The sequence below is a fragment of the Salvia hispanica genome, chromosome 4, assembly GCF_023119035.1.
Source record: "Salvia hispanica cultivar TCC Black 2014 chromosome 4, UniMelb_Shisp_WGS_1.0, whole genome shotgun sequence".
NCBI classification, from domain to species: Eukaryota; Viridiplantae; Streptophyta; class Magnoliopsida; order Lamiales; family Lamiaceae; genus Salvia; species Salvia hispanica.
In genome coordinates this window covers 36,464,096-36,478,657 of record NC_062968.1, presented here as the reverse complement: position 1 = coordinate 36,478,657, position 14,562 = coordinate 36,464,096, and the positions used below count along the sequence as shown (strand labels likewise).

The 14,562-nt window shown below is 38.0% G+C and overlaps 1 protein-coding gene and 1 pseudogene across 1 annotated transcript; one reads left to right on the top strand and one right to left on the bottom strand.

Moving 5' to 3' along the window:
- Nucleotides 1-6,472: 6,472 nt before the first annotated feature.
- LOC125219906 lies at nt 6,473-7,714 on the bottom strand (annotated as a pseudogene).
- A 2,135-nt stretch (nt 7,715-9,849) lies between these two features.
- Nucleotides 9,850-12,533, top strand: LOC125219905 (phenylalanine ammonia-lyase). The gene is made up of 2 exons (XM_048121999.1): nt 9,850-10,325; nt 10,642-12,533. Exons 1-2 carry the CDS (start codon nt 9,961-9,963, stop codon nt 12,389-12,391), a joined length of 2,115 nt encoding a protein of 704 aa, XP_047977956.1. The 5' UTR covers nt 9,850-9,960; the 3' UTR covers nt 12,392-12,533.
- Nucleotides 12,534-14,562: the final 2,029 nt, after the last annotated feature.

Below are 14,562 nucleotides of genomic sequence, written 5' to 3'. Positions count from 1 at the left end.
ACAAATATAAGCGCCAGCGCCGCCGCCGCGGCGAGCAGCGGCATGAGAAGGCGGTGGTGCGGCAACGGCAGCATTGTCGTGAATCTGGATACAATCGGATAGAAGCAAAAAAGAGTATATAGAGGTTGTCGACAGAGACTAGTGAGAGAAGAAAGATGGCATTGTGTTTTTCACAGAGAAGGGGGTGGTGAAGCAGCTCATATTTTGTCATTGAAGATTGTGAACGGATTGGTGCAATTGGAGTTCGCAGCTCATATTTGCGAACTGGATCTTCTACATAATGAACCAAATTATAAATATAATGAAGTAAAAAGTATTCAGTGCTTGTTAGGTTTGACATTGTAAACATGGATCAAACAAGTAAAGGGATCATGTCACATGGTTGTATGTTGTGTGTAGTAGGGTGATAAAGATTTTTAGTCATGTAATTTAGATTTATACCTTGGTTCCATCATCCTTTGGCTCATTATCTATATGCGATCTCACATTTGATCCATGTTGAACAACACATAGTGTATTCAAATCCTAATATTTTTTTAGAAAATCATTCATTACAAGGACAAGCTATTTCATTGTTTGAGCTGTATACTTCTAAAAATTCTGATTTTACCTTCTCCATTATATTAGCTTTTAAGTTTTCCATAAGACCTGCGTCAACACTGAAGTTTGATGACGATGTAACATCTGTCATTTGTACATGAAGACCCTGCCAGTAGTATTATATAAAAAATAGTTCATTCAGTAAGATAGTTACTTCATCATACTGAAATATTACTTCAAACAGAGTCTATAAAAGGCAAGGTAAAAAATAGTTCATTCAGTACGATAGTTACTTCATCATGCTGAAATATTACTTCAAACAGAGTTAATAAAAGACAAGGTAAAAGATAGTTCATTCAGTACGATAGTTACTTCATTATACTTAAATATTACTTCAAACAGAGTTAATAAATAGTGCATTCAGTACGATAGTTACTTCATCATACTGAAATATTACTTCAAACAGAGTTAATAAAAGCCAAGGTAAAAAATAGTTCATTCAGTACGATAGTTACTTCATCATACTGAAATATTACTTCAAACAGAATTAATAAAAGGCAAGGTAAAAAATAGTTCATTCAGTACGATAGTTACTTCATCATACTGAAATATTACTTCAAACATAGTTAATAAAAGACAAGGTAAAAGATAGTTCATTCAGTACGATAGTTACTTCATTATACGGAAATATTACTTCAAACAGAGTCAATAAATAGTGCATTCAGTACGATAGTTACTTCATCATACTGAAATATTACTTCAAACAGAGTTAATAAAAGCCAAGGTAAAAAATTGTTCATTCAGTACGATAGTTACTTCATCATACTGAAATATTACTTCAAACAGAGTTAATAAAAGGCAAGGTAAAAAATAGTTCATTCAGTACGATAGTTACTTCATCATACTAAAATATTACTTCAAACAGAGTTAATAAAAGGGAAGGTAAAAACCGTTTAAACAATATGTGAAAGTTGTAAACCAAATCATCCTCACTATATAAACCCCATAACCAATACAAACTCTCCATTACAAAAAAAAAGGAAAAAACACAAACTTGTCCAATACAAGAAATCATCCAAAATTGACACACAAGCACATCTCAATCGGCTGAGCCGTGATTCTGGGCACCACCCATTTGTTAGGCGTGGGAACGGACTGCACAAATGTCCTCATCAGCATGTTACCATGACTCAACTACATCTCCCGAAACTCTTTATCTCGCTCCTCAAATTTGATTTCTCACCCAACTCATTAAAGGTATAATTCACAACTAAATGTACATACAAAATAGGTCAGTTCATATTACTTCATTCCATGAGGTTATTACTTCATCAAATAGCTGAATTGGTTCATTCAACTGTTATTTCTTCATAAAATATGCATACAACACAGTTACTTCATCCTCTGAATACTTAGTTCATTCAATGTTATTTTCTAGCAAAATATGCATACAACACATTTAATAAAATTTATACGAACATCAGACGAACTTTCCTTTGCGATTTGATCTCCAAATTATGAAGTAATAAATCACATTAAGAAGATGCATATTAGTTTTTGCCACATATTTCAAATGATTCAAGCACCAAACTCATAGCCTCATCAAATGAAGTAGCCTTGTGAAATGAAGTAACATCCTCATGAAATGGACTAAATCGATTTACACAGCCACATGTTTTTTATACCTTTTCTCCCAAATATCAAAAGTATTGTGAAGTAATCGATTTACATTACTTCAGTACGTGAGGTTATAACTTCATCAAATAGGTTAAGTTGTTCATACAATACAGTTAACAAATTCATAAAACACAGCTAACTTCATTCTATGAATTTACTACTTCATAACAACTTATCACTTCATTTACCTTTTGGTGGAGGGATTTGACTTGCAATATTTGCTTCCGACCGACCAGTAGAGAAACTTTCCTCAGGATTTGCTTTCTCGACCAGTTGTGATTTGTCCATCGGCCTATGAGTATATTTGAAGCTTATGTTGACCTTCCTCGGCTCTACTTGATAAACTTATAAGACAAAAATCATAAACCAATTTACAAATAGATGAAGTAAATTAAACTTTTGAACTATGCAAAGCTTCAAAACAGTGTATTACCTGATGCAGTAGAGTTGAGTGTTTGAGTCATTTTTGAATCGTCATCGGATTTGAACTCGTTGGCTGTAGATGTTGAACTCGGCGACTCGAGATGCTGAATCGTTGGTACAATCGATTTCAACTGTCATGAAGATGTTGAATCGATTACTGAGATGAAGTTGTTGAATCGATTTCAGTTGATGATGAATCGATTGGAGTGAGATGAATCGATTTGGAGATTTGGAGATTTGGAGAAGAAGAAGTAGCGCAGGAGCAGAGGCGGGAATATGAAATGAGTAAAATTTTTAGGATGAGTTTAACCCTAAATTTTTTATCTCCAATGCGAAAGGACCTAAATACCCCCGCGTTGAAGTAAATTATTTATATAATGAACTACGAAAAATAACCCTTAATGATCTAATCTCATCCATCAAATTTAAGATCTAAGGGCCCAAATTTGATCTCTAGTTCGGTCTTTAAGAGTGGATTTGTGAATAATGGGACTATATATATATATATATATAGGATTGTGATCAATTGAGATTATTTAGGCTAATTGAGAAATGAGATGCAATATCAGCCACTCATTTTTATTAAATGAGTGGTCTAGATTTTGCCACACAATAAATATTTTTAGATTAATTTAATATGAAAGGGCATAATGGTAATTCACATCCATCTCTTCTCTTCTCTAAATTCATTTTTTTCCAAATCGCTACCACCAATCGCCCTCCATCTTCATCTTCATCCCTCCAATTTCGCCGACGACAATGGCGATTGGCGCCGCCATATCGCTGTTGTTGATCGCCGTCAAACACTGCTCTCGTTCACCAGCGTCGTCTTCATCTCTCAGTTTCTCCTTTTCGTCAATTCATGAAAATCTAATCTTCGCTTCTTCTCCGCCTATCTGTACGCAATGGGCCGCTTCTTCACCTGCTCTGGCCTGATCGATTCTTCCGACGATGAAACCGAGGCTGGCTCCTTCTCCGCCGCAACGTCTCCATCACCACCGCCTGCAGGTACGACAAATCGTCGATCCGCGCTTCCTCGAATCTGTTGCCTTCTCCGACGACGCGGCGGGGCTCGTCCTTCGCCACCGGGTGGCGGAGGAGCTCCACCATCGCCCACTCGATCGTGCTGTTGTCATCTCCAATCTAGCGAGGAATAACTCTTGTGGTACATTGAATCTCAAATCGATGAATTAGGAGTTTAATTAATTGTTTAATTCAATCAATTACCATGATGATAATGTGGTGTTGATGATCTTCATGATTAGAAGCAACTAAATCCTTCTGACTATATCTCAATTTCATCAGCAACAGCTGTTCTCAATTTCAGACCTGTCTCATTGATTTTGAGTGTTGAAGGTATCCTATGTTTTCAATTGAATACTTCTACAGTAAAGAGAGGTTTTTTTTCTGCATAAATTTCCTAGATCTGAGGCTTCTTTATTCGTTTGGATATACCAGTTGTTGTTGCTTTGATCTTTCTACAAATTTCTTCTTTGTTTATTAATTTTTGTTTGGCTGAATTGAATTTTTTATGCAGTTGTTCAGATTTCGAGAAATCTTGTTGCGTTTGCCTATGGGTGAAGGTTCAATTCGTAGGAGAAATAGGAGTACACTTCATATTCGGTTCAATTCGAATCTTCCCAACGCTGTTGGTGGTGGAGCTGCAGCGGCATCAGGTCGGTGTGAATGCGATTGCGTGGGCACTGCATAGCTCCTGCCACATTTGCACGGTGGGAGATGATTCGCAGGCTTTGATTTGGGACCTCTTGTCGATGGGGCAGCCGGTGGAGGACGGATTGGTCCCGATTGTGGCGTACACTGCCGGGGCAGAGATTGAGCAGCTGCAGTGGTCGTCTTCGCAGCCAGATTGGGTGGCGATTGCGTTTTTGAACAAGCTACAGATTCTGAGGGTATGAGTACAGTAGATGATGATTCTATTTGTGAATTAGTGGTGCTTTACTGACTATTGTTGGTAGCCAAACAAGGTTTATTTTATACAAACGTTGTTCAATTTTGTTTAGTCTTTCAACTCTAATTGCAGTTTCTTGATTGCACGCCAATAGAAGTCGTCGTCGGTGAAAGCTGTTGACATTTTGCTATTAATTATTGACATTTGATGTTCTGGCTAGTGATATATGAATTATAAGTGTTATTTTAGTTGTTGACATTTTAATAAGAGTTGTTGACATTTGATATTCTGCCTATTGATATGTGAATTATAAGTGTTATTTTTTAGTTGTTGACATTTTAATACGAGATGTTGATATTTGATATTCTGGCTATTGATATGTGAATTATAAGTGTTATTTTTTAGTTGTTAACATTTAATATTCTGGCTTTTGATATGTGAATTATAAGTGCTATTTGTTAGTTGTTGATATTTTAATAGAGTTGTTGACATTTGATATTCTGGCTATTGATATGTAATTATAAGTGTTATTTTTTAGTTGTTGATAATTTAATACGAGCTGTTGACATTTGATATTCTGGCTATTGATATGTTATAAGTGTTATTTGTTAGTTGTTGACATTTTAATAGAGTTGTTGACATTTGATATTCTGGCTATTGATATGAAATTATAAGTGTTAGTTTTTAGTTGTTGACATTTTAATACGAGCTGTTGACATTTGATATTCTGGCTATTTATAACTGTTATTTTTTAGTTGTTGACATTTTAATACAAGCGGTTGATATTTGATATTCTGGCTATTTATAAGTGTTATTTTTTAGTTGTTGACATTTTAATACGAGTCGTTGACATTTGATATTCTCGATATTAAATTGTGGATTATAAGTGTTATTTTTTAGTTGTTGATATTTTAATACGAGTTGTTGACATTTAATATTCTCGGTATTGATATGTAAATTATAAGTTTTATTTTTTAGTTGTTGACATTTTAATACGAGTTGACATTTGATATTCTCCGTATTAAAATGTGAATTATAAGTGTTATTTTAATACAAGTCATGTCAACTACACTTTCAAACCATGTCAACTATATGTACAACTCATGTCAACTACACGTACAAGCCATGTCAACAACAATTATAAGTCATGTCAACTATATATACAAGCCATGTCAACTACACGTACAAGCCATATCATGTCAACTGCACATATAAGTCATGTCAACTACAGTACATATCGTCTCAACTCCACATACAAGTCATGTCAACTATGGTATATAATATGTCAGCTACACGTACAAGCCATGTCAACTACACGTACAAGCCATGTCAACAATTATAAGTCATGTCGACTGCACTTTCAAGCCATGTCAACTACACGTACAAGCCATGTCAACTACACGTACAAGCCATATCGTATCAACTGCACATACAAGTCATGTCAACTGCACATACAAGCCATGTCAACTGCACATGCAAGCCATTAGCTTCTCCAGTGAATCTGCAACCCTACCATGGACTCTCAACCCTATTCATAACCCCTTCCTCCACCCACAAACACAACAACAGGGGCTTTTGACTATTTTGTAATAATTTGATATTTGAAAATTTTGTAATCTTATGTAAAGTTGATATGATTCAATGACATTTGTTTCCAGCCCAACTTGACTCATTCCTGCTACCTTATTTCTTTATGTCATGTGCCACAACATGCAAAGTTGAAAAATCTACGAGACAATTGGGTTAAAATAACAATTGGAAAGAATGAAAAATCAATCAGAAGATTACAACTCAATACAACAATGTAACTCTCACAAATTATCACGAAAAACAAGTTGAGAAAAAACTAAGCTGTCCAAGACTAGTGCAAAAATGAGCCGACCATTAGATGCCAAATAATGTAATTACTTTTCAGTAAATAATTTATGCCTTGACCCCACCATAATACTTCAGCTTCTCCTCAGTGGTCTGGAAACATCCATGTCCAAACTTGGATGAGGTATCCACAAACTTCAGCTTAATCTCCTCGAGGGCAACACGAGATGTCTGTTTGAGGAGAGATTGACGAAGAGTCACAACACTTTTCTTAGGACCCACACACCCGCATTTGATCATCAAGTAATCATCCTTTACTACACCATAGTGAGGGAATCCACCTATTGGTGTAATATCTTTCTCAGTCCTGCAATCAATCAACATACAAGTCATTAGATAAACGAGAAAAACATAGTATTTCCATACATTAGATTGTACTTGGATCTGTTCATTCACAAACTAACAAATCGTTATTTGTTTAAACTGATATGATCAATTTCAATGGAAAGAATTGACAGATGGAAGTATATATAATGCAAATTGCAAAGATGCTAGTGTTGGAACCTGTCAAACTCAGTAGAGGATGTGTGTTCTTCTTTCCCAACCTTGCCAAGCTTATAGATCTTCTTGTTCAGTTCAGTTCGATGTTGGTATCCATTCTGTCCAGCCCTAGCAACAGTGAAGGAAACTCTAGCAGGATGTCTTGCACCAATACAGACGACCTTACGAAGTCCCCTGTGGGTTTTGCCAGGAAGCCGGGTGACTCCCCAACGTGTAACCACACCTTCATACCCTTTACCCTTTGTGACACCAATAATGTCAATCATCTCATCGGGACCTATTTCTCAAAGAAACCATATGCAAAATCAACCTTTTGTGCTATAGTCCCACCATTCACTTGTATCTCCATCATGTGTGCCTTCTTTTGCTTCAATCCCTTCATTTTTCTTATCTGTACAATAGCAATAGAAAACTTTAAACTTATAGTCAAATTTGATGAAAAAAATAATTAGTGATAAAATTTCAAAAAAAGGAAATTAGTTTATACCTTAGTGTGAGCCAGGACACGAATGACGCAAGAATATTTCTTCAATTTCTCCAGCTGTGCCTGGGTGTCTTTCTTCCCCTCGTCAGTCTCCAGCTTCTTCGAGTATTTGGAAAATGCCTTCTTCTTTGACTTGCACCAATTCTAGTAGAAACTTCTCTTTACCTCCTCACTCAAGTGCTGAGCCCAAACTGTATTTAGGCAGCGAAGACCACGAGGAGTCTTCACATACCCAACGACACCAACAATTACCATAGGTGGTGTTTCAATCATGGTGACAGCTTCACATGTCTCCTTCTTGTGAAGTTCTGCAATAAATATTTCAATACAGAATATTCACATTTCGTGCTTTCAATAAAACTTTAGCCTAGTTCAACACAGAATCTCTGTAATATAATAGAGCATGTCTACCACTGGAATGACAAACAAATTAGAAGTCAGTAGGAATGCACATCAATTCAAATATCAACAGATTTGCATTTATGTGAACAAGAAATTATCATGATAGCAACAGAGAGTATACATGATATCAATAAATTCTACATAGAATGTCAGCAAATCTGCATTTATGTCAACAGAGTATAATTCACCAACAAAGTACAAAAAAGTCATGTTAATGAAAATCAAACCAAAATACCTTCAACATTCATCGACGTCGACTCTGAATAAGATGAAGAATCCATCAGATAACACCTTAGGCTTTGATTATGAAGTGTACTCGAACCTAAAAATGAAAAAGCGAAAAAAAAACTGATTAGGAACAAATTTGACTGGGCATCAACAAATAAAGCATAAAAACAGAATCGAAGTCGATAAAATCAACCTAAAAACTTCAGATTCAACCAAACTCCATCGAATTAGTCGTCTGTTGTTCAAAAATTCTTCAATTTTCGGATGAACGACGATTTTGAATGCCGATTTTGAAAATTCATCAACCTGAAGAAGTCGCTTCAACCACCGCCGATTTGGAATGTCGATTCTCTTCGATCGTTGCTTCAGCCGATTCAGCTACAATCGTCGCTTCAGCCGATTGTCTTCGATTTTGCTTTTCTATCGTCATTGCACAAAACTGTTCGATTTTGCTCTTCGATTTTGAAGGTCTATGAATTGAAATTTGAAGATCAGCAGATTTTCAGCGAGATTTGCAGGTCTTCGATTTTGAAGGTCTTCGATTTTATGAAGATTTGTATGAAGATTTGCAGGTTTTTAGCGATAGTTTTAGAGAAGATTTTAGAAAATGGTTTGAAATATAATTTTATGTTTTCTGCCTTTTATTAATGAAATTACAATTATACCCCCTTGTTGACATAATGTGTTATCTGTTGACATTACATGAATCTTATGGATTAGTGGCCCATATTGCATCTCATTTCTCAATTAAGGTAAATAATCTCAACCTAACAAGACCCTATATATATATATGTATATATATATATATATATATATGTATATATATATATGTATAATATAATTATTATAATTATTTTTATTCTTTAAAAAAAATATAGTAGTACTTTAGTTTTATTCGTTAGACTGAGTAAATTAGGTTTAAATCATGTTAATCAAGTGTTCAATCATGTAATATCAGGTTTTAATCATATAAATGATAAACACAGATTTTGCGTATTTTTAAGGCTTAGATTTGACTCGTTTTCAATTTTGATCATGCACATTGTGTCCATTAAAAATATAAATATGTTAGTTTAAAATCCTATTATCCTTTGTGTGTGATTGATAGTTTTCGTTCAGCATACACTAAAATGCCTAACCCTCGTTTATTACTCATTATTGACGTCTGAAAATATTAGTAAATTTTTTAAAAGTTAGGCTTTTTTTTGGCTAAACATATATATATTAGGTCCGGAGGTTTAAATGGGGACCAAGGGAGCACTGGCCGCTGAAATAATTTTAATAATGAAAATAAAGATGTAGTAGTAGTATGTTAGTTACAATTCTAGAATCGTTAATGCATGATTTATAGGCATTAAAATGCCCAAACCTCGTCATTACTTATTATCTGCGCGTATAAAAAATTAAAATTCATAAAGTCAGCCTTTTTAAGCTAAACATTTATATTAATTATTTATAATGGGCGCAATTGATCACTTAAGTAATACTAGGTATTTATTATCAAAATTTAAAAAAATATATAGAGTTTAGCTAAGTGGTGTAGAAAGAGCAAAATGGCTGGAAAGAAAACTAGTTGTAACTAACTCCCCCAACTTGTTAATCCCATTTTGCCACCAACCCCGCAAGCTTTCGGACAGATTAGAAAATCGTCCTCACCCACATCTCGTCAATCTGGAGCGTTGATGAGATACGATCAACGGCCGAGATCCATCCTCAACAAACCCCCCTCATATTGCTCACCTACCAAAATCTAAACACACACCTCCACCATTCTCTATTTAAAACCACATAACTTACTTAACCCCAATGCATATATACCTATAAAACTCCCTTTCAAACACACATCTTAATTAGCCAAAAAAACCTCTCCATCTCTGCTCCTTCCTTCCTCCGACTTTATTCAATCTAACATATCAATTAAATGGCGTCGGAGAATGATTTCTGCGTGAAGCAGAGCGATCCCTTGAATTGGGCTGCGGCGGCGGAGTCGCTGAAGGGGAGCCACCTCGATGAGGTGAAGCGGATGGTGGAGGAGTTTAGGAAGCCGCTGGTGAAGCTCGGCGGGGAGACGCTCACGATATCTCAGGTGGCGGCGATCGCGGCCAAGGATAATGCGGTGGCGGTGGAGCTGGCGGAGTCGGCCAGGGCCGGTGTCAAGGCCAGCAGTGATTGGGTTATGGAGAGCATGGGTAAAGGCACCGACAGCTACGGTGTCACCACCGGTTTCGGTGCCACCTCACACCGGAGGACTAAGCAGGGCGGCGCTCTTCAGAAGGAGCTCATTAGGTACCTTTATTTTTCTGATTTTGCATGTCATTTTGTACCAAGCGGCCGACAAATAATTATGTATTCTTATCGATTTCAGTTCTGTGAATATTTTTTAGATCAAATTAGTAATTCACTCGGTTTGGCTGTTTCGGTAAACTCTTAACGATGGTGCAATAAATGTAGTAGTTATGTCTTTTAGGAGTAAAACTGTAGACGTGTTGTTACTATTATTAAAAAGAAATTAGGTGGGAAATTTTAAAATGAACACAGTTAAGTTGAAATTAGGTGTAAGTAACGGTAACGGAATGTGATGAGATTTAAAAAATGGAAACAGGTTCTTGAACGCCGGAATATTCGGAAACGGGACGGAATCAAACCACACGCTGCCGCACACGGCAACGAGAGCGGCGATGCTGGTCCGGATCAACACCCTCCTCCAAGGCTACTCCGGCATCCGATTCGAAATCCTGGAAGCCATCACCAAATTCCTGAACCAGAACATCACGCCGTGCCTCCCCCTCCGCGGCACCATCACGGCCTCCGGCGACCTCGTGCCCCTCTCCTACATCGCAGGGCTCCTGACCGGGCGCCCCAACTCCAAAGCCGTGGGCCCCACCGGCGAGCCCCTCAACGCCGAGGAAGCCTTCAAGCTTGCCGGCGTCAAGGGCGGCTTCTTCGAGCTCCAGCCCAAGGAAGGCCTCGCCCTCGTGAACGGCACCGCCGTGGGATCGGGCCTCGCGTCCATCGCCCTCTTCGACGCCAACATCCTCGCTCTCCTCTCCGAGGTCATGTCCGCCGTGTTCGCCGAAGTCATGAACGGGAAGCCGGAGTTCACCGACCACCTGACCCACAAGCTGAAGCACCACCCGGGGCAGATCGAGGCCGCCGCCATCATGGAGCACATCCTGGACGGCAGCGGCTACGTGAAGGCCGCGCAGAAGCTGCACGAGCAGGACCCGCTCCAGAAGCCGAAGCAGGACCGATACGCCCTCCGGACCTCGCCCCAGTGGCTGGGCCCACAGATCGAGGTCATCCGCACCGCCACCAAGATGATCGAGAGGGAGATCAACTCCGTCAACGACAACCCCTTGATCGATGTTTCCAGAAACAAGGCCCTCCACGGCGGAAACTTCCAAGGCACCCCCATCGGTGTCTCCATGGACAACGCCAGGCTCGCCATCGCCTCCATCGGGAAGCTTCTCTTCGCTCAATTCTCTGAGCTCGTCAACGACTTCTACAACAACGGATTGCCATCCAACCTCTCCGGCGGCCGCAACCCCAGCCTCGACTACGGCTTCAAGGGCTCCGAAATCGCCATGGCCTCCTACTGCTCCGAGCTCCAGTTCCTCGCCAATCCCGTCACCAACCACGTCCAGAGCGCCGAGCAGCACAACCAGGATGTGAACTCACTAGGATTGATCTCTTCACGTAAAACAGTTGAAGCTCTGGACATTCTCAAGCTCATGTCATCCACCTACCTCGTTGCGTTATGCCAAGCCGTTGATCTGAGGCATTTGGAGGAGAATCTGAAGCACGCGGTGAAGAACACAGTGAGCCAAGTAGCTAAGAGAACTCTAACAATGGGCGTCAACGGCGAGCTCCACCCGTCCAGATTCTGCGAGAAAGACTTGATCCGGGTGGTCGACCGCGAGTACGTCTTTGCATACGTGGACGACCCCTGCAGCGCCACCTACCCGTTGATGCAGAAGCTGAGGCAGGTGCTGGTCGATCACGCCCTCAAGAACGGGGAGCTGGAGAAGAACACGAGCACCTCGATCTTCCACAAGATCGAGGCCTTCGAGGAGGAGCTCAAGGCCTTGCTGCCAAAGGAGGTGGAGAGCGCGAGGATCGCCCTCGAGAGCGGGAGTCCAGCCGTGGCCAACAGGATCGCGGAGTGCAGGTCGTATCCGTTGTACAAGTTCATAAGGGGGGTGCTCGGGGCAGGGTTCTTGACCGGGGAGAAGGCTGTATCGCCCGGGGAGGAATGCGACAAGGTGTTCACGGCATTGAGCAATGGCCTCATTATTGATCCGTTGTTGGAGTGTCTTCAAGGATGGAATGGTGAACCTCTGCCTATCTGCTAGTTTGTCTTTTTTTACTTTTGATTTCTCCTATATTTTTTTTTTTTTTCTGTGGTTAATTTGCTCTGTTTTTTTGTTAATCTGTGTTTGCTGGGGAGTCACCACTTATTTGTAAAATTTGAATGAAGATTCCCACGTTTGAATACTCTATGTGCTCTGCATAATATTTTTTAAATCACTTTTCACAAGATCATTTTTTTTTAGCTCAAACAAAAAGGCTAATGAGTAATGAGACATGGGATAATAACAGTGTACGCTTTCGTAGTTTGAAACTCTAAATTCACTTTTTATTAGACACTGGTAAATGAAATTAAAAGAAAAAAGAAAGACATGTCAAATTGGTGCTACTAATGTTTGCACCAAACCCCAAGGGCGGATTGACGTGAGAATGAGCTTCAACATCACGTTGTTTATTTTTTATTTTGTTTTTTAAAATCACGTCGTTTCTATGTGTCAAATTTCTTCAATTGTGGTTTGTTTGGTAGCATGTTCACATTAAAATTAAGATTACAACCTCCACAAAAACCACCAACCCCATCCCCATTCACCTCCACCTGCTACTCCCATCCACCCTCAATCCCCAAAATAAATACTAGTATCACTCCCAAAATTCAATCAAAATTCCCAACACTGCATTTGTATTGTTGAACAAAAAAATTAGTAATAATCTAATATTGACCTAACTGATCTCATCCACACCCTTGTTGAGACTAGAACTTTTTTTTATTAATAGTGAGGTAAACAAATTGGTACTCCAAAATCTGTTGATAGTTGCAACATCTTGAAATTTTGTTTTGATTAAATATTTTAGATTCGATAGTTTAATCACGTTAAGACGTGGGTAGTTCGCAACCGTTACTAAAAAAGCAAAATGAATGAATCTAGCCATCTAGGTTTATGTATATAAGTATGCGGACCGCATAAATTTAATTCTTTGGAGTAGACGTAGTTAATTAAGACCATTTATTGTGATTGAATGCCGCTGCTTGAACTTTCCAACTATTCACCTTACCCACTGTCGCCAATTAAGCTCTTTTTATCAGGGACTCTTTTACTAGAATCCTTCTAGAATGGAGTATAAACTCTTTTTTTTTATGTATGAATAAATAAATAAATATTTTAAAGATCGCAGTGGGCTCAAATCCAAATTTTTTGGTTTTATGTATTACCCACTCTACCATTAGATTATCTCACGCATGCCAAATAATCGAACCTCAAATTCAAATACTATCAGCTCACATTGAATCCAAAGGGTTTTGGGCTAACTTTATTTGGATTGCGGGCTAATAGGGTGCTGGTTAATCGAGTTTTATTATACTTCATTCGCCCACGAAAAATAATTATATTTTTTCATTTTGGGATGTCCACATAAAAAGTGTCATTTCTAAAAATGAAAATTTTCCCTTTCATATTTTACCCACTTTTTCTTCCCTCATACTTTACCTAGTTTTTATCCCTATCTCTCTTATTTAACCTACTTTCGCTTTTTCTGTCTTACTTTACAAATTTCTCATTAAAACTCGTGTTTTTCACAAATGAGATTATTTTTTATAGACGGAGGGAATATATGGTTATAAATATTCAACCCACCCTAAAGATACCAGTTTCGGGCCAGCCCAACAGGCTAATTGGGTTGATATTGATAACATTAACATATAATCAATCCAATACATAATGATAAAAATTAGTCATAATGTAAAACATTTAATTATAATAATTTTAGCTTACACTCATATATGATTGATTAAACACTACATTAGAATTTGTATAAATAAAATAAAATGTTAACATATTTTGAGAAATTTTAATTTATGGTTTAGAAATTAAAAAAGTATATTTGAATTTTTTTTAATTTATTTTTCTATTATTATAATAATTAAATCTAACGTGTATGAATATTTAATGAAGTTTTTTTTTAGTTATTTATATTATAGAAATTAACAAACGGTGTCAAACATGCATAACAATAGACAATAATTGTACATTTACAACCCATTGGGTTAGCTCATTAGGTACCGGGTTATCCCTACTTGGATTGCGAGCTAATCGGATTGTCATATTATCGGATTATAAGTTTTCAACCCTAACCCTCTAAATTTAGCCAGTTATTCAGATCACCCCACTGCTTATGCACTGTAATGAATCCCTGTCTAGAACCATGCATATAAGTAAGC

Excerpts from the sequence above, each read along its gene's own strand:
- LOC125219905 (XM_048121999.1), top strand. The coding sequence starts at position 9,961 with ATGGCGTCGGAGAATGATTTCTGCGTGAAGCAGAGCGATCCCTTGAAT. Across the intron at positions 10,326-10,641 it reads CTTCAGAAGGAGCTCATTAG|GTTCTTGAACGCCGGAATAT; the intron begins GTACCTTTATTT and ends AAATGGAAACAG.